This window comes from Danio aesculapii, chromosome 1, assembly GCF_903798145.1.
Source record: "Danio aesculapii chromosome 1, fDanAes4.1, whole genome shotgun sequence".
NCBI lineage: Eukaryota > Metazoa > Chordata > Actinopteri > Cypriniformes > Danionidae > Danio > Danio aesculapii.
The window spans coordinates 49,175,941-49,195,462 of record NC_079435.1 but is presented as its reverse complement, the minus strand read 5'-3'; the positions used below and the strand labels follow the sequence as shown (position 1 = coordinate 49,195,462).

The following is a 19,522-nucleotide window of genomic DNA, read 5'->3' as shown; positions in this document are numbered from 1 at the left end:
ACAATAATATGATTTTACAGGTGAAATATATATATATTAGGTGATTAAAAATAATTTGAGCAGTTTTATTAACATTATTTTATATGTTAATTGTTTTAAAACAGTTTTTAATCATCTCAAATTAAGAGTACATTAATTATTTGCACTTTAAAGCAATTAAACTTGGTAATTAAATGTTGTTAATAACTTGTGGGACCAGATCCCGTATGCATTCATGTACTGTAAACTGCAAGCGAAAATCCCATTGACGTTATGTGTTCGGTACAGAGTTGCAGGTTATGTAGCGAACTTGTCAAGGACAGAACAAAGGGGTAAGGATGGGGCAGGGAAGGAGAGCGTGAGACGAGGGAGGGAGGAAAGATCAGACCTCCCCTTTAACCTGTGGCAGCAGGAGCAGCATTCTTGATCCATGACACTCAAACAGCAAGTGCTTGGTCTCCGTAACTCTGTGGGATTCTTCGGAAAGATTCACTATCCACGCTCAACTACCAGATGCGAAGGTAAATTTCATTATTTGATAGCGTTATTTTGGCATTTGATGCGCTTTCATGCATTTTTTTCTTAATTTGTGATTTTTTATGTACTGTAAATGTGTATAATCCTGCAAATTTTGGAAAATTGCCAAAATGATGAAAAGCACAAGTGTTTGTTCAATTAAGATCAAAAGATTTCATGCTTTATTCAATATGTTCAGCTTTCAGATGTCTTTAAATCAAGGTGACCGATGCAAATGGTGTTCATTTACTGTACAGGTGCATTCAACTGGTTACTTATTTCTTAATGTTCCTATCGTGCTGATGATATTATGGGTGGCAAAAAAACATTTATTTAGTGTGTGTGTGCCACAGGATGTGTTGAGATATACTGTGAGTCGGGGTGAAAGTAAAGGCTGTGTAAATCAGGATAACAGTGGCCTATAGATCCGATTAAATCCTTAACTTGACAGATGGACTCATCGGAGGAAGCAGCCAGGAGTTTTAACATTTTACATTTATATTCAGCAGTTTTTTTAGCTTATATTAAAAATGTTTTTAAGCAAAATTAAAATAGCATTTTTATACATGTTAACAGTATAAATGACATAATTGTAAAAAGTTATCAGTTATCGTTCTGAAATGATCAGTTATCATTTGTATCTAAATTCAGTTTTTGTTTGGAAAAGCAATATCGAAGTGGTAAATTAGCCAATATGCTTTGCCATCCATTGCTCGTCATTCAATAGGTATATATTACTCTGGCAGTAGAATTGCTCAACTTAATATTGTTTAATAAATCAGTGATTATTTTTCTGTTTTATATCTTATGCAGTGTAAAACTCCAAATGGATAATTGGTTTAAAATCTCACTGTATTATTTATATGCATTGTGTGAGAACAGGAGCTGTCTGCCAGATTACCATGGTTATTTATTGGTTTAGACATATGAGCACATGTCCTGCGGTAACCCGCACATGCCAGATCAGAACAAAAATGGCTCTCTTTAGAGCTGCGTGCTGTGATTGGTCAATTTTTGGAAGCAGGTGGCTATATTTAGATATTGGGATACTGTACGCTAAACACTGAGCCAAATTATTGACAAGCTTACACTTTATAATATTTTTGTTGTTGAATTGAAGGAACTTTTATAGTCCTCTCAACTAATATAAGTCAAACTGACTAAAAATATTAAGATAAACTTTGTATAGCTAAAATAAATTTGTTGAAATTTGATTAACTGATTAATGTTAGTTAAGTAGCATAAAGAACATTGTTCTGATTTAATTTTTTACAGTGCACTCTGTAAAGAAAATATCTGTAAATTAGCAGTTTTCAGTCTGGGTTGGTGTTTATATTGCAGGTTGGTGTATGTTACAATACAAAACACTTTAGGCCGTACATTTTCTGTTATTTTACAGACTTATTTCTTTATATATTATTTCTTATACATCATATTATTTAAAATCACACTTAAAAAATGAGTTCTGCAAAACTGTTGCAATGAATTTATATGGGTTGGATTTAAACAAACAAATTAAAATGAGTACTGTTCAACTTAAGTTGTTTGTTTAAATTCAGCCCAAATAAATTGTTTACAACCACTTAACTTAAAAACACTTAGTAAATCCTAGGAATCGTCTTTGAATATTTTTTTCAGCGTACTAAAATGTCAATAAAAGTCACTTGGTTAAACTGTAGAGTTGAATTTTTAACATCAAAAGTAGACAAAGCAGAGCTCAAGGTCACATAATGCAATTCACAGCAGTAAACTTAAACCAAAATACTGAAATGAAATGAATCACAAAATACAGAAAGTGTTAATTAACAAACATTTTTTACAGTGTAGCTGTAGCTTACTGCCGGATTATTAAATGTTTTGGACTAGTTCAGATTGGTAATAATGTGTAATGAGATTCCAGTATAGGACTTGCGTGGTGGCCTACACTGAAAAAAATTATTCAAAGATGATTCCTTGGATTTACTCAATTTTTTTACGTTAGGAGGTTGTAAACAATTTATTTGGGCTGAATTTAAACAAACAAATTAAGTTGAACATTATTAAATTTAATTTGTTTGTTTAAATTCAACACAAATAAATAGTTTGCAACAGTTTTGCATGCAACACTTTTTTCAGTGTATAGACCTCTAAAATTATAAATTAAAAAATTATAATTATAAAAATCATGAAAAATGACACAATTATAATTTGATATACAGGGTGCTTAAAGTAACATACATATATTAATCCAGACAGACAAACAAAAAGCGCTCAGGGGTAACTCAAATATTTGGTCGGTGCTCCTTGAGTAAGGGATTCATAAAAACAACAACAGAAATTAGTCCAAAACACTCGGAAAATGTGGAAAATTTAAAAAGCCTTTATTCACATGGCTAAATCTTAAAAAAACCTTCGCGTTTCAGTAAGGATCTGCCTTCATGAGGGTAACAGTGATCAGGTGCGTCTAGAGTCTCTTTTGAGTACTATGGTCACATGACTCATTCAAACATTTCAACAACACTCAAATAATTTAACAAACATAGTCAACCATCATCATTAATTCAGCATAGATAGAGGGCGACTTTAAACCATGCACAGATATACAGAAAAATATGCTTAAACATGGCATGTACATACACACTTCCGAACACACATTTACATGTGCATGCACATACATATATATTTACACACATACTCATATAAAAACATGAGAAACATAAGAATATACAAACACATTTTACAATATATATGATGACAATCTGTGGAACATCTATAGAAAAGCTGTTTTACAAAAAAGAAGAAAAAAAACATGTATTTTGTTATGTGTACATGTTTTTATACGTGTATGTGTGTATATGTACATGTATGTGCACATGTAAATTTGTGTTCGGAAGTATGTATGTATACCATGTTTAAGCATATTTTTCTGTATGTCTGTGCATGGTTTAAAGTCACCCTCTATCTATGCTGAATTAATGATGATGGTTGACTATGTTTGTTAAATTATTTGAGTGTTGTTGAGATGTTTGAATGAGTCATGTGACCATAGTACTCAAAAGAGACTCTAGACGCACATGATCACTGTTACCCTGATGAAGGCAGATCCTTGCCTAAACGCGTAGGTTTTTTTTAAGATTTAGCCATGTGAATAAAGGCTTTTTAAATTTTCCGAGTGCCTTGGACTACTTTCTGTTAACATACATATATATTTGACTTAACAGATATTATTAGTACGCTTGATATTGGACTTTTCTGTCATGTGAAGCAGCATTTATTCCAAACTGCGAGACACTGAAACACTGTTATGAGCTGCTCAAGTGAAAAGGTCACATTGGTACACATCCTGTTAAATATGTACACTTATATCTTTAAAATCATCATAATTGTGCTAATACATAATGCATTCTCAGACATTCTTTGAATTAATAAATAGGTTTTCCATTAACAGGCTAATAATACTAATGCATCTACTCACTAATGCAGATTTTTAGTCGCATTTTGACACTTAGGAAGCATTCATTTTATGAAATGCAGTATGAGGGTGGTCTAAAATCTTTTTATTATCCTTGACCTGTTAGATAGCTGTAATGTTGATTTCATGCATGTTAAAAAAGTTAGTATGGTACGTTTCTGACTTGTTTTATTTTTTATATATAGAATATTTATCTTCTGCATAGCATTTTTTTCTGCCTTTAGTGTAAAGTGCTTTGAGAATTAAGTTTTAAGTTTTTTTCTATACAAAAATAAATGATTATTATTATTGTTATGTTAATATGGTAATATTTCAATTAAAAAGTGATATTTATATTAACTTATTAGAACCTGGAGTAGAAAAGTAATTGGGGTGAAAACGTTAAGCTGCTCTGTTGCTTTGGTAACATAGTCCAGTTGTCACACCAATTAGATCTATAGCTCAGCGGCTCTATTGTGCTGCAAAAGAAAGCTTGTTATCGCTGCCAAACAAAAACCACAGCATCTGCCAATAATATTAACCTGTACATCACTGATTAGTGAAGCTGTAGTCAAAAAGGCTGACAGTAATTGATTAAATTATGTTTGTCTGTATGTCATCCTTCCAACAATGTTTTTTGGTTTGCCTAATAATAATAAATCCATTCTTTTTATTTTAGACTCTTGAGTCCATATAAAAACACAAAACACACAATACAATCATGATTGTACATACAACAACACCATTTTAAAAACTTACAAACATTTATTCCAATGCTTTCAATACCAGGAGTGGTCTGATCACTTAAAATGTGGGATCACATAAAACCATTAATTGAAGGCACTTAATTGACACATAAAATTATACGCCAAAATCAAGGCAATAATAAATTTATAAAATGAATAAATAAACAAACAAAGAAATAAATAAACAAATAAATAAATTTATTAATTAAAAAAAAATATAAATGTTATTATTATTTGCCTAATTATTATTATTTTATATAAAATAAGAAATTACAGTCCAAACCTGTATGTCTTCTGTTGAATTTAAAGGAGGTAGTCTTGGTCACCAAAATGATGACAAAATTCATTCATTCATTTTCTTTTCGGCTTATTCCCTTTATTAATCAGGGGTCGCCACACCCAACCCATCCAGCACATATTTTACGCAGCGGATGCCCTTCCAGCCGCAACCCAACTCTGGGGAACATCCATACACACTCACTCACACACATACACTATGGACAATTTAGACTACCCAATTCACCTGTACCGCATGTCTTTGGACTGTAAGCTTAATTGCATCTTGCATAAATTATTTGTAACAACATTAGGCAAATAAATGATCAAATAATTTCAATTTTATGAATGGAAATGGCCTGTCGCGATATCTATTTTTGTTGTATGATATATTGCACCAAAATATATTGCGATAACTGATATTATTACCATTTTAAGACAGTTTTATGCCATTTATTATACATTATAATGCCAGAACGACAATATAAAACAATCACATGTAAGTACACTCTTGCAAAGAACACATAATATTTTATTTCAAAAATATTTTATTCAATTATAGTGATTTTAACAATTGAATAATTAGGCATCTAAATAGAATCAGAATGTGGAAACGTATTTCCTAAACAAATAAATAATACTAAATGATAATACTAAATAATACTAAAGAGCAAGGTAAAAAGTAACAGAGGCTGCGATATCTGCTACCAGATCTGTTTTCAGTTGTCAGACACCCACATTAAAATATGTTATAGTAATTTATAGTAAAGACTAGAGTGTTTTTTAACCATACTGACACTGACTGTAGAGCTAGAGATATTGCACTATGAGCTAAAATGCTGCTAGAATTGTTTTTTTTTATGTAAGGGCGCTATATATTGCATCACCAAAAAGGATTTAGGTTCATGTGTTGTACGATAAGTCAATATATTGATTATTGTGACAGGCCTAGATAAAATATCCCTTTAATGCTAGATGGTAGAGCAAAGCTTGCTTTAAATGAAAGGCCACGTAGAACGGGTGAGGAATCAGTTTTAGAAAAATGGTCCTTCACCACTTTTGCTAAACAGAAATGAAGATACTTTGAAGAATGTGAGAAAGCCAACATAGTATGGAAGAAAATGCAGGATTAGCTATTTACTTGAGCTCTTTCTGCAAAATGTCGTCTTTTGAGTTCAGCAGAAGAATGAAAGTAAAGCATATCAGTGTTGGTAAACAGAAATTCTTCTTAACTCTTTCTCACATGATTGTTGTGATGTGTCGTTTCAGAGATTATTATGAGGAAACCATTAGAGACTCTGGATCCTGCAAGGAATCGTGGAATACATTGTTCCAGTCAGGTTTAAGTACAGCAGGCATTTAAACATGCCCGGCGCTCCATAGATCTCAGCCCACCAGACCCCCAAGCTGCACCATCAACCATGGATCCCACGTTCCCCAGCATCAACCTGGGGGCCTTTTGCACCCCTCTGGAGCAGAACAGCAAGCGCCACCACCGAGTGCAGTACGTCAGGAGGAAACTACGTCCTTCGCGGATTTTCGGTTTTATCCTGAGCGTCTCTGTCGTCACGTCGTTCCTGTCCTGGAGTGCCTTTACCTCCACTTTGGGCCCGATCCCGAGATGGACGCCACTCAGCTCTCTCACCAACCATGAGGGACTTGCAGAGCCAGTGCCACACAGAACTGTCCTCTCTTCCGACGAGGAGCGAAACGTTTCGGCAGACATGCCTATCGCCATGGCCTCGTCCGCCGAACACAGCAAGGGCGAATACCCTGAAGATCTGTTCACGCTGGAGGAGAGGAGGCAAGGTGCCGTCGTGCTGCATATGTTCGGGATGATGTACATGTTCATAGCCCTGGCCATCGTCTGCGATGAGTTCTTCGTCCCGGCCCTCACGGTGATCACTGAGAAACTGGAGATCTCGGATGACGTAGCGGGTGCTACATTCATGGCCGCCGGAGGCTCTGCTCCCGAACTCTTCACCTCAGTGATCGGCGTGTTCATCTCACACAGTAACGTGGGCATCGGGACCATCGTGGGCTCTGCCGTCTTCAACATCTTGTTTGTGATTGGGATGTGCGCTCTCTTTTCACGTGAGATCCTCAACCTCACCTGGTGGCCTCTGTTTAGAGATGTCAGTTTTTATATCATTGGACTAATAATGCTCATCGTCTTCTTCCTGGATAACTACATTACCTACATTGAGAGCTTTGCACTGCTGTGCTGTTACGGTAGCTATGTCACTTTTATGAAGTACAACAGCAATGTAGAGACTTTGATCAAGACTCGACTATTCGGGAATCAGGTGGATGACATTGAAGCTCCTCCTAAGGTGAGTCACATGTTTCCAGGTGAACAAAATGCTTCCCGGGTCAAAGGTGGCTTTTGGTGGATGTGATTTACCTGCCACTGGTGTTAGAAAACTGTGTATCACAGTCAGGGATGGGCAACTTTGGTCCAGGAGGACCATTAAACTGCGGTCACATTGCACTTTTCGCCCCATAGACTTCCATTCATACGCAGGTGAGTGCAGCAGACCAGAAACACAAGCTCATATGACATGTTGCTGCATTCTGAAGTTCAAGCTTGGTGAACTCTGACCTGTGATATTGCAATATGCGTCAGACCAATAGAAGATCAAAACTTGAGCCCTCTGTGTAGAAATATTATATTGTAGATAATGGAGCAGTCGTTCGTTTTATCAGTCACATAATCTTGTTTTATTTGTCACAGCACCATATGACAGAATCAAGACAGAAGCAAACTATAGTGTAAGGGTGCTCAAACCTGTTCCCGGAGATCTACCTTCCTGTAGAGTTCAGCTCCAACTCTGATCAAACACACTTGAACCAATTCATTAGAACCTCAACAGCACTTGATAATTACAGGCAGGTGTGTTTGATATGGGTTACAACCGAAATCTGCTGGAAGGTAGATCCCCAGGAACAGGGTTGGTCACCCCTACTTTAGTGTGACCATGGCTATAAGCTGCGGTCACACTGGACTTTTCTCCACATAGACTTCCATTCATACGCACGCGAATGCATCAGAACAGAAACGCAGGGTCATGCGTCAAGTTTCACAGGACGCTGCTGTGCAAAGTTCAAGCTTGGTGAACTCTGACCTACGAAATCGCATCACTTGACTCCGTGAGACCAATCGAGGATCAAAACAAGACCTCTCTGGATAGAAATTTAAAACATGGAGCTATCGCTTGCTTTTTTAATGTCTAATCATCTTGTTTAATCCCGCCCCTTTTCGCAGCACCGCACGACAGAATCAAACTCTAGTGTGACCGCAGCTTTATCCTGCAGTGTTTGGCTCCAGCAGTAATCAAAGATACCTGAACAAGCTAATCAGTGTCTTCAAGATCATTAGAAAGCTACAAGCTGGTTAGCATACCCGCTAAAGCTGCGGTCAAACTATGGTTTGAGTTTGGGAAATTCTGTAGTACGGCGCTGCGAAAAGGGGCGGGATTAAACCAGATGTTTAGACATTTAAAAAAGCGAGCGATTTGTCCATATTAAAAAATTCTGTCCAGAGAGGTCATGTTTTGATCTTCAATTGGTTTTATGCAGTTACATGATGCGATTTCGCAGGTCAGAGTTCACCAAACTTGAACTTTGCACCGGAGCAAACTGCGAATGAACGAACTTGTTGCACGAGCTTGCGTTTCCATACTGATGCATTCACTTGCGTATGAATGGAAGTCTGTGGGGAGAAAAGTCCAGTGTAAACGCTGCTTAAAACTCCCGTTTTCCCCGGAGTCTCCCTTATTTCAGACCCATCTCCTGCACCCTCCCATTTTGTTATTTCTCCAAGAAAATTCCCGTAATTTTAATTTTATTGGTGTCAATTTCTGTAACACCCCCGATTCGCCAACTTTGGTATAGTATCCGGTATTGCAGCAGCCCCTCAAAACCCGCTCCATACTAGTACAGTTACTAACACCACAGTATAGGTATTAACCCAGTTCTCAACAGTGTTATTCAGATACCTCACCCCCGAAAACCCACAACCCCCGCACCCCCGGTCTCACAGATTATCAGAGACAAATGTTGGCAGGTATGCTGATTAGGTTTGGAGATCAGATCTGCAGGATTGTTGAAGTTGCCCATCCCTAATAACAGTGGCTCTCGACAAAGGGTCCAGGAGCGACTAGAGCCACAACTTTTTATGTAATGTTTGTTTGTGTAGGCTAATACATGTTAAATTACATGTATTTTTTAAATAAAATATATTTAGGTTTTCAGTGTTTTGTGGAATAGGCTATTCAGTGTATTCTGACCTGATTAGCTCTTTCGGCTTACTTTAGGTCAAACTTTACAAACTATGCATCTAATTTGACTTTACTTTTAGGCTTTATATAGAAACTAACACCCGTTTTATGAGGAATCAGTCTTGTGAACTCTTACAGTGCTCTAAAACTGCCGGTTTCAGACTGTTGAATGACTTTTTTCTCGCATAAACTGATTGGCGCAATTATGCATTCACAATTGTATGAACCGTTATAGGGATATCTATTATTTTAAATATTAACATCATTATTTAAAATGCAGATCAGAGTGTTTTTTTTTTCTCAGATTCAAAGGGACCCTCCCATACATCTTGTTTTGACGTCCTTTAGGGGGGATCAAGCCCCCCCCCCCCCCCCCCCCCAACCCGTAATTCACACCCTCGTTTTATCATGACTGATAAAATATTAAATTTTACATAAAATAAAATAGAAATAATTAATTAAAAAAGATATAATATTGAATAATTGTATTTTAATTATTTTAAAAAAGATACCCTTTAATTATCTTTAAAAAAATATGTCAAACAAAGACATTTATGTAAATAATAATTAAAGATAAAAGTAAAAGACAAATTCAAGTGCCATTGAAATAACTGATATTTAACAACAAATAAAGCCCACCAATGTGCAAAAACTATAACCTGTATAGCACTGTTTTTAAATATGCACTTGTTATGTATTTTCCTTGCAAAACAGAACATTTAGCATAGACATTCAGACATTAATTACAAATAGGTTGGCTTTAAAAAATGCTCCTTATTCTAAATTTCAGGACTGCATCTATGAATGCTCATTAAAGAAATAGTGTAAAATAATTCAAACTAAGGCACATTAACATTATTACACCATTGCATTGATTGAAATGACATCTTTCCTACAATAAAGCAGCATAAACTCTGGGATCTTGAGCACTTAACAAACCTACATAGGAAACTATTTGCAACAGCGATGACAGCAGACCATGATTGTTGGCTGAGAAATAGTGTTCCCAATGAAAAGAACACAGACAGTTTTATCACCTCTCTGAGCCGGATTAGGACTTATAGCAGGTGTCACCTGGACACAGCAGACAACGCAGCTCTGAGTGCACAGTCAGCTGAGAAACACCCCTGTTCTACAGGCAGCAGGGAGATGAAGAAAGATAAATAATAACAACTGTTCTAAAAGCCAGTCAAGACATCTGAAGTAGCAAAATAAAACTTTTTTTTTTGTCCTGACACATTTAGGTTTCTTGACATCAGCTTGAAGAGCTCCTAGTGTAGGTTTTGTGGTTAATTGTGCATTTTAACCACTATTTTTTCTTCTTAACCAGTTTCTTCATTACCTGTTGCACTGTTTAGAGCTTTCCACTTCTTGGGTTCATTATGGGACAAACACAGAAATCAACCAATAGGAGGACATTTTAAATATATACAGTAAACAGTAGTAATAAGCATACATTTTACAGACATAATGAACTTAATTAAACAGTAAGCAGCTTATTTTTGTATGTATGTGCCACACTTTTCATTGAAACATTTCACAAAAAGATGTTTGTGCGATTTTTAGATGCTAAAACAATACTATTGAACATTGAAATAAGTAGCATTTTGACAATCTTTGATGGTGAGGAAACATCTTGGGTTCAGCTGGTAAGAAGTAAAGAAACAAATAATTGCACAAATAGCTTAGTTTACATATACAAAACTGTTCACCAATATTCAGGCATGTTTTTACCTAATTGTCCAAAAGTGTCTACATTATTTTGGCACCAAGCAATATATTGCCTCACCTCTGGAGTTGATATGAATAAAAATAATGCTGATTTGTCACCGTATAAAGTAGACTGTTGCAATAACATGAATCTGCTGGATGCCGATGTAGTGATGTTATGTATTAATGGTTTGATTAAGAGGCTCATATGAAGCCGGTTAAGGTTTAAAGTTCTCTTTTGTATCTCCTGTCCTACCTGCTGTCTTTCGCTCAAGCAGCTGGAGATGGTGGAGTTGTTGTTTGCAGATGCTGTTTGTCCCACATATGGAACGCAGGTGAATCAGCTGACCGTGCTGTTTTGATAGGCTTCTTAGTGATGCATCAGGGCCATGTACATTACTTTTAACAACCAATAGTCGCATGTTATCTTCACAAACCCACATTCATTAGTGGTAGATTGCTGGTAGATTGCTTATTGCATATTGGGAATGTGATTTCTGAAAGCTTGTTTTAATGAATATGCCATTTTTTATTTAGAAATAATTTATGCAATGATATGGACAGACAAGTAAGCCTTGTAGAAGACAGCAATATTAGAGAATCTGGATTTCTAAAATTAAAATAAATTGTGGTAGGGACAGGGGGTTGTTGTAGGGCAGTTGGTACATGTGCTTTTTGCTCCTTTAGCCGAAGCTCGGGATAATCCAATAAGATGTGATCCTTTTAGCACTACTAAGTATAGACAGGTGTCCTGTTCTTTTTTTAAGCCGTGCTCAAATACAGGGTATTGCTGGAAACCTGCAGGTTTTTGAATCACCTTGTTAGATTTCCATTCACGGCAACACCTTCATGCTAGTGGCTGTTCAATGTAAGATCTGAAACATGATGGGTGTCTTCATTTCTTCATGTGCTTTATGACTCCCAACCTAAAATCCTTTGTAATCCCAAATCAACTGCTTAGAAAGGGTGACGCCAACCAAAGTAAAAAGACTCTTAATGCTTAAGGGAGTGACCTGCCTTCTGAAGAAGACTTTTAAGGGAATAAGGAGCATTACAACAACTCTATTTTTGAATAATAGAGTTGCACAGTGCTGATTGCTATGGAACATTTTAAATTATATGAAAAATTGAAAGCAAATCTGGGTATCAATATTAAGCGAGAAAGTAGCTGTGGCTGCGCTGTATATGATGAAACAAACACTAAACATAATGAAGAAAACAGAGACTAACATTGCTTCAGGATACACATTAACATTTGTTCATATGTTGCATTGCTTGGGGGAGTCAGACTCAAAATCTTTAGCATTACATTGTGGTTATCAGACCCATTAACTTTGCCATTGCTTTGGGAAGTCAAACCCACAACCTTTAGCATTGCATTGGAGAATCAGACCCAATAGGTTTGCCATAGTTTGGGCTGTCAACCCCACAATGTTTAGCATTGCATTGGGGTATCAGACCCATTAACTTTGCCATTGCTTTGAAGAGTCAACCTATAAGCTTTAGCGTTGGATTGTGATTATCAGTCCCAATAACTTTGCCATTGCTTTGGGGATCCAAACCCACAACCTTTATCACTGCATTGGGGAATCAGACCCATAACTTTGCCATTGCTGTGGGAATCAACCTATAACCTTTAGCATTACATTGTGGTTATCAGACCTATTGAGTTTGCCATTGCTTTGAGAAGTCAGCCTATAACTTTTAGCATTGAATTGTAGCAATCAGACCCATAACCTTGCCATTGCTTTGGGAAGTCAAACCCACAACCTTTAGCATTACATTGGAGAATCAGACCCAATAAGTTTGCCATGCTTTGGGGATCCAAACCCACAACCTTTATCACTGCATTGGGGAATCAGGCCTATAACTTTGCCATTGCTGTGGGGAATCAACCTATAACCTTTAGCATTACATTGTGGTTATCAGACCTATTGAGTTTGCCATTGCTTTGAGAAGTCAACCTATAACTTTTAGCATTGAATTGTAGCAATCAGACCCATAACCTTGCCATTGCTTTGGGAAGTCAAACCCACAACCTTTAGGATTGCATTGGAGAATCAGACCCAATAAGTTTGCCATGCTTTGGGGAGACAATCCCTCAACCTTTAGCATTGGTTTGGGCAATCAGACCAATTAACTTTGCGATTGCTTTGGCTAGTTAAATCTATAACATTTAGCATAGCATTAGGGAATCATACATTTTATCTTTGCCAATGTTTTAGGAAGTCAAACCCACAACCTTTACCACTGCATTGGGGAATCAGACCTATTAACTTTGCCATTGCTTTGGGTAGTCAAACCTACAACCTTTAGCATTGGATTGGGCAATCAGACCGAATAACCAAATGTAGCATTTTGTAAATGTAACCAAATTTAGCATTTTGTGGCACTTTACAATGTACTATTTTAGTCTTTGCTGGTGTAATGCAATTACCTCTATATGAAAAGAAATAAGGGGAGAGGGTGAGAACTCATTGCTGTGTTGTGTTAATATGTGAATCCCTAAATGACTCTGCTTCTAAAATTGTCACCTGTCACCTTAAGCATCTTTAATGCGCTCTCCTGCCTTCTCTGGTCAACTACAGGACCCTTGCTAAGAAAAATCAGAGGCATGAGTTCCTATGACCCATATAATTAAACCTGAAATTAATTTACAACCTCTAAAGTTGCTTGGACTGTGGCATAAACTCAGTATCAGTATCTTCTGAAGTGAAGGCATTAGTTCAGGTGATTAATTGGAAAAGGCAATCCATTTAACCACTCTTATACAGGTTAATATAACAATTGACTGCCTGTTTGGGAGAAGGTGGAATTATGTAGAGTATTTTCTGACTATATTTGTGAATGTTAAGATAAAATGGAAAGTATATGAAGGTGAAATAAATGAAAAGTATAAATATGCAAGTTGAAATTGTTAAATTGTTGCTCAAAAAGTTGAAATCCTGATAAATGTATTGATTTTCTGTAGTGCTTGCAGTACTATAGATAGTTCTGTAACAGATCCAGTACTCTAATTGGTCCAGCTGATTACTAAACTGTTACTCGGCAAAGTTCATTAGCTGCCCTTGATCCTATTCAGCATCTGTGTCTTGTGTAAGGGTTCGTGCGAATGCAGTGACACTTATATAACATCCTAAATATGCCTTAATTTTGGGATGCTGGAAAAAAGTGTTTTATTTGTTTGCATTGAAGTCCATTTTAGTCAAACATAACGTTTAGATTGTACTTTTCTCAAGGTCAGCTGTTTATTGTCTCATATGTTCACATGATCAATTTAGGCAATTTAGACCTTGCAAAGCATTTAAGAATTCATTTTAATGCTAAAACGCTGGTAGTTTTCCAAAGACCAGACAGTTTAAGGCCAAAATGTAAGTCTTAATTCTCTTTAGGGATTTCAGGCATCAGTTCTGTGGTCTCTGTTTGTGCTTCAAGATCTCTCTGCTCTGTTGATAATAAAACTGATCAATTCCAGGTTCGAATCACCAGTTTGACCTTGAGTAAGCTATTGTGCGTGCTACGCAGTGTTTACTGCTAATATTGTATTGGACCATAGTATATGTTTTACCAGGAACCGAATCAGTTCTGGACACATTTCTAAAAGAATGAGTTTCTATTCTGCTAGTCGCTAACACATGGCTTGAATCTGCATGTTGTTGGTGGCATCAGCCCAATATTGTGTTTGTCAGGACTTTTTAAAGATTCAGGAAGTTGGCCCAAAAAGGTTTGAGATTCGATTCAATTCGATTCAATTCAATTCATCTTTATTTCTACAGCGCTTTTATAATGTATATTGTGTCAAAGCAACCGTGTCAGTCCAGTTTTCGGAGCTGAAGTTCAGTTTAGTTCAGTTTAGTGTGGTTTAATTTTTTATTGCTGAAAGTCCAAACACTGAAGAGCAAATCCATCGATGCGGAGCTCCACAAGTCCCAAACCAAGCAAGCCAGTGGCGACAGGGGTGACAAACAACCTTCACCAATTGACCAAAGTGAAGTAAAAGCTCAGTTGAGGATAAAGTTCTCTGCAATAGTTGTTCTACGTTTTAAAACTGATTAAATCAACATTATTCTCAGTTCTTTTACCATAGCAAATGATTTACATTAAAAGCATGGTATTAAACACTGGTCATCCTGGTGATGGGTTCAGTTTGGAGGGATTTGCTCTGGGTTTTAAGATTGCAGGCTTTATGGGGATAAATTTGGTTGGTTTATTTGCGTATAATAATGTAAATCTATACTATATATTATATTTAAAAACAGATGATCCATAGGGGGTTTAATGAAGATGCAGTGGAAGATCCGTTTTTGATTTATCAGTTTTTATTAGTGTACGGAATATGTAAATAATCTCACTATTTCCTGCATGTCACCACAGTGGAATGAACCACCAATTTGGCAATTGTTTTACACACCAAAAAAAAAGCACGTTTGCATTCAAAAGAAGCTTTTGTGAAATGGAAAAATTCTTAATACAACCATCAGTGCTATTTTTAAGAGTGATCGTAGTAAAATGCATATCATTATGTGTAAATGATAATGTTGGGATTTTATTTATTTCATTTTGTTGAGACTGGTGTTAAAGAGATCATATTAACATCCATTTGTTTTTCCAATTATGGGTGTCAGTGATTACAGGTATCCACCATTCTTCAAAATATCCTATTTTGTGTTCAACACGGCAAAAAACAAAATACTCCAACTGGTTTGGAACAAGTGGAGCAGTGCTATTGTAAAAATCCAACATTGCAATATTTTTTTTACTCTGCAAATATTATTATTTTTTATTTTGGCTAAAATAAAAGCAGTTTTTAATTCTTTTAAAATCATTTTAAGGACAAAATTATTAGCCCTTAAAGCAAATTATTTTTCCAATAGTCTACAGAACAAACCATCATTATACAATAACTTGCCTAATTACCCTAACCTGCCTAGTTAACCTGATTAACCTAGTTAAGCCATTAAATGTCACTTTAAGCTGTATAGAAGTGTCTTGAAAAATATCTAGTCAAATATTATTTACTGTCATCATGGCAAAGATAAAATAAATCAGTTATTAGAAATGAGTTATTAAAACTATTATGATTAGAAATGTGTTGAAAAAATCTGCTCTCCGTTAAACAGAAATTGGGGGAAAAAAATAAACAGGGGGCTAATAATTCAGGGGGGCTGATAATTCTGACTTCAACTGTATATTGCGACATGAATACAATTTCACTAGATGAGTTAAATAACTATTTAGAAATAATTTAAAATTTTAGATTGATTGGGAAGATTCTGTAGGGGAGTGCAAATAAATAAAATACAAGAAACAATCTACAAGCGACAAGATTCAATAAAGAAAAAGAGACCAGTTAAATAAACAGCGTTTGATTGTTTTCCAATGGGTCGAACTGTGTTCAGGTGTACAGTGACACACTTGCTAAATGATAAATTAAAATTCAGATTTAACATTTGCAAAATGATAAACTATAATCCAGACTCAACATTGCATATCTTCGCCATCTGACTGTTGCGAATGAACAATATATTGTACAGCCCTAAAGTGAAGGGTGTCTAAATGATGACAGAATGCTCAATTCTTAGTGATCTCTTTAATGCAGCCATTTAAAAGATGTTTGGCCTGGCAGCAGGACATCTGCTAATGTCAGACCGTTTGAGCGAGCCGCTCTGCGGTTGGCTGGCCTCTGCTTTAAAGCTCAGCTCTGTTTCCACATGCAGGCATCAGTGGTCATAGGCCAGAGCTTATCCTCCACTGGCAGAAAGACTGAAGCTGGGGAGGGAGGAACGTGAACAGAGAGCAAATGGCAGGGCCTGCTAATCACGACCGAAACATGTTTAAGCCCTCTATGTTCTACTGGGCTGATTAGGCTTAATTAAGGCTGCTCGTGTGTCTCTGCCGAGCCAACCAATATTCTCATGAGGACACCGCTGGTCTTGCTGCTACCGCACTGGCCAAATGCTTATTTCAGAAGAGCTTATCTTAACTAGTCATGGTTTTTATTTTACTTTATTTTATTTCTATTTTATTTAGTTTTTTATTAGTTTATTTTATTAGTTTATTTTATTTTATTTATTATTTTGTTATTTTTTATTTTATTTTTTATTTTATTTTATTTATTTATTATTTTATTTTATTTATTATTTTATTTTATGTTATTATTATTATTATTATTTTATGCTATTTTATTTATTATTTTGTTATTTTTTATTTTATTTATTATTTTATTTTATTTATTTATTATTTTATTTTATGTTATTATTATTATTTTTATTTTATGCTATTTTATTTATTATTTTATTTTATTTTGTTTTATTTATTATTTTATTTTATTTATACATTTTTTTATTATTATTTATATAATAAATTATTATATATTTATTATTAAAATATTTAATATTAAACATTACTGGTAAATTCAGATCATCACAACCATTTTGTTTGTAATTGATTCATGACTAGTTCTTAAAAAATACTTTTTTCTGTTTTTTTTGCTCTAAATAAGTTTATTGAATATAATTATAATTTAAATATGTAAATTATGTTAGTGATAGAATTATTATCATTGTTAATTCTATGTCTATAGTTCTATATTATTAATAATTTATCATAGAGTTATTATTAAAGAAATTATTGTTATAATTAAATAATAATAATAACTCTTTTTAATATTTTCTTCTGACCTGAGGACTAAGAAATAGTTTCTCAAAAATACATCAACAAATTTTTTAGCCATTTTCTTATCTAAGTATGTTAAATAATATATATGTTAAATAAATAAGTATAACTTAACATGCATATTTAAATATTATTGGACAAGATTAATAAATTAGAATATATTAGATTAGAAATATTGTTTAAAAAAATATCCATATTAATAAATTAACCTTTTCACCTACTTATCGAGTGTCTTGGACTTTTTTGTGTAACATTAATAGATTCTTTATTGACAAGTTGAGTTACTGCTTATTGAATATAGAATTAACTGCAGTAACTTTTGTGACTGCAATGCCTTACTCCTTTTTGTAGATCTCTATAATAACAATATTTGACCTGGGAGGCTAAAGTGAAACGATTAAAGCTGTTAAAGCTATCAATGATGGCATTTGGGGTCAGAATTGATTGGCCTTCCTATATAATGCTTAAGAAGTGCTATTTATAGCCATGCAGAAGCAGATGAGCAGAGGTACAGTACAGGAACTCTTACAGGCTGTTTTTAGCAGTGGTGTGTATCAGATTAGCATGCTTATGGTTACCTTCATGTTGGGGACAGATTGATCTGATCTTTTTTAGAGGTGGCCTGAAATGTCCTCTCTTCTTTCCTTAACCCAATCAACTCTCAACAAAAAACTCTACCTATAGACAGATGTAATGAGAGAGAGAGAGAGAGAGAGAGAGAGAGAGAGAGAGATTCTATCTATATAATGATTTTGCTTCATTAAAAGATTAATGATTAGATTTAACAGCTGGCTCTCTCATATTGTTTGCTGCCTATATGTACTGGCCATTAATTTTGTCAGTATAGGAAATAAATCGTATAAATTTGGTAAAATATTCACTACAAATTCACACACATTGGTCTTGACCAAAAATGGCTTTTCAAAATCTTCAAGATTTAGTGCAGTATATATGTTACAGTATTGAGGTATGTATGTACAGTTAAAGTCAGAATTATTAGCCCCCCTGAATTATTAGCCCCCCTCCCCCTGTTTATTTTTACCCCCAATTTCTGTTTGTTCTGTAGACTATTGAAAAAAAATAACTTAAAGTGGTGAATAAGTTTGACCTTAAAATGTTTTAAAAAAAATTAAAACTGCTTTTATTCTAGCTGAAATAAAACAAATAAAACTTTCTCCAGAAGAAAAAATATTATAAGACATACTGTGATTTCCTTGCTCTGTTAAACATAATTTGGGAAATAATTAAAAAAGAAAAAAATTCAACGGGGGGCTAAAAATTCTGACTTCAACTGTTTGTACGCATAAATAAAGCACACTGCTGTTTTAGTACTTTAAATACTTTTATTAAAAAGAAAGCCACAGAAAGATTTTTTTTATTTTTGTGATGTTTTTGAGCACCAAATTGTCATATTAATAGTACTTTATTGTCTTTGACAGGAAATTTGTTATGGGCATCACCATATTGCTGCAGACATTCCATAAAAACAAACAATGAAAACAATACAAAATACTGTAATTACAATAGTTATAATGCTAATTAATATAAACTCTTGTTAAATAAACCCACTAAAACAGGTGCAAAGGATTTCTTATATCGGTTTAACCTACACTTAGGGACTCTATATCTCCTACCAGAGGGAAGCAGTTCATAATGTGGAAACAAAAAATGAGTTGGATCATTCAGAATCTTTTCAACCTTATTAAGGCCTTTCATAAGTAACATCATTGAAAGACATTACATCAGAACTGTTCTCTGGAGTACATTCACAATTCTTAAATCTTGAGAAAAAGTCATTTAACTCATTCACTTTCTGTGAGTCATCAAAAATAGAAATAGAGGGTGTAAAAGACTGCATATTGGACATAGATTTCATAGTTTAGAATTAGACATATGTAGCTTATTCTCCA

The 19,522-nt window shown here is 34.9% G+C and overlaps 1 protein-coding gene across 1 annotated transcript in view; it reads left to right on the top strand.

The window, feature by feature from the left end:
* Positions 1 to 410: 410 nt before the first annotated feature.
* The window catches only part of slc24a2 (solute carrier family 24 member 2), a 33,089-nt gene continuing 13,977 nt past the window's right edge, over positions 411 to 19,522 (top strand). The window contains exons 1-2 of the mRNA XM_056461887.1: positions 411 to 500; positions 6,217 to 7,280. Of these exons, the coding sequence (XP_056317862.1) occupies positions 6,369 to 7,280 (912 nt within the window). The 5' untranslated portion in view covers positions 411 to 500; positions 6,217 to 6,368. The remainder of the gene's footprint in view (positions 501 to 6,216; positions 7,281 to 19,522) is intronic.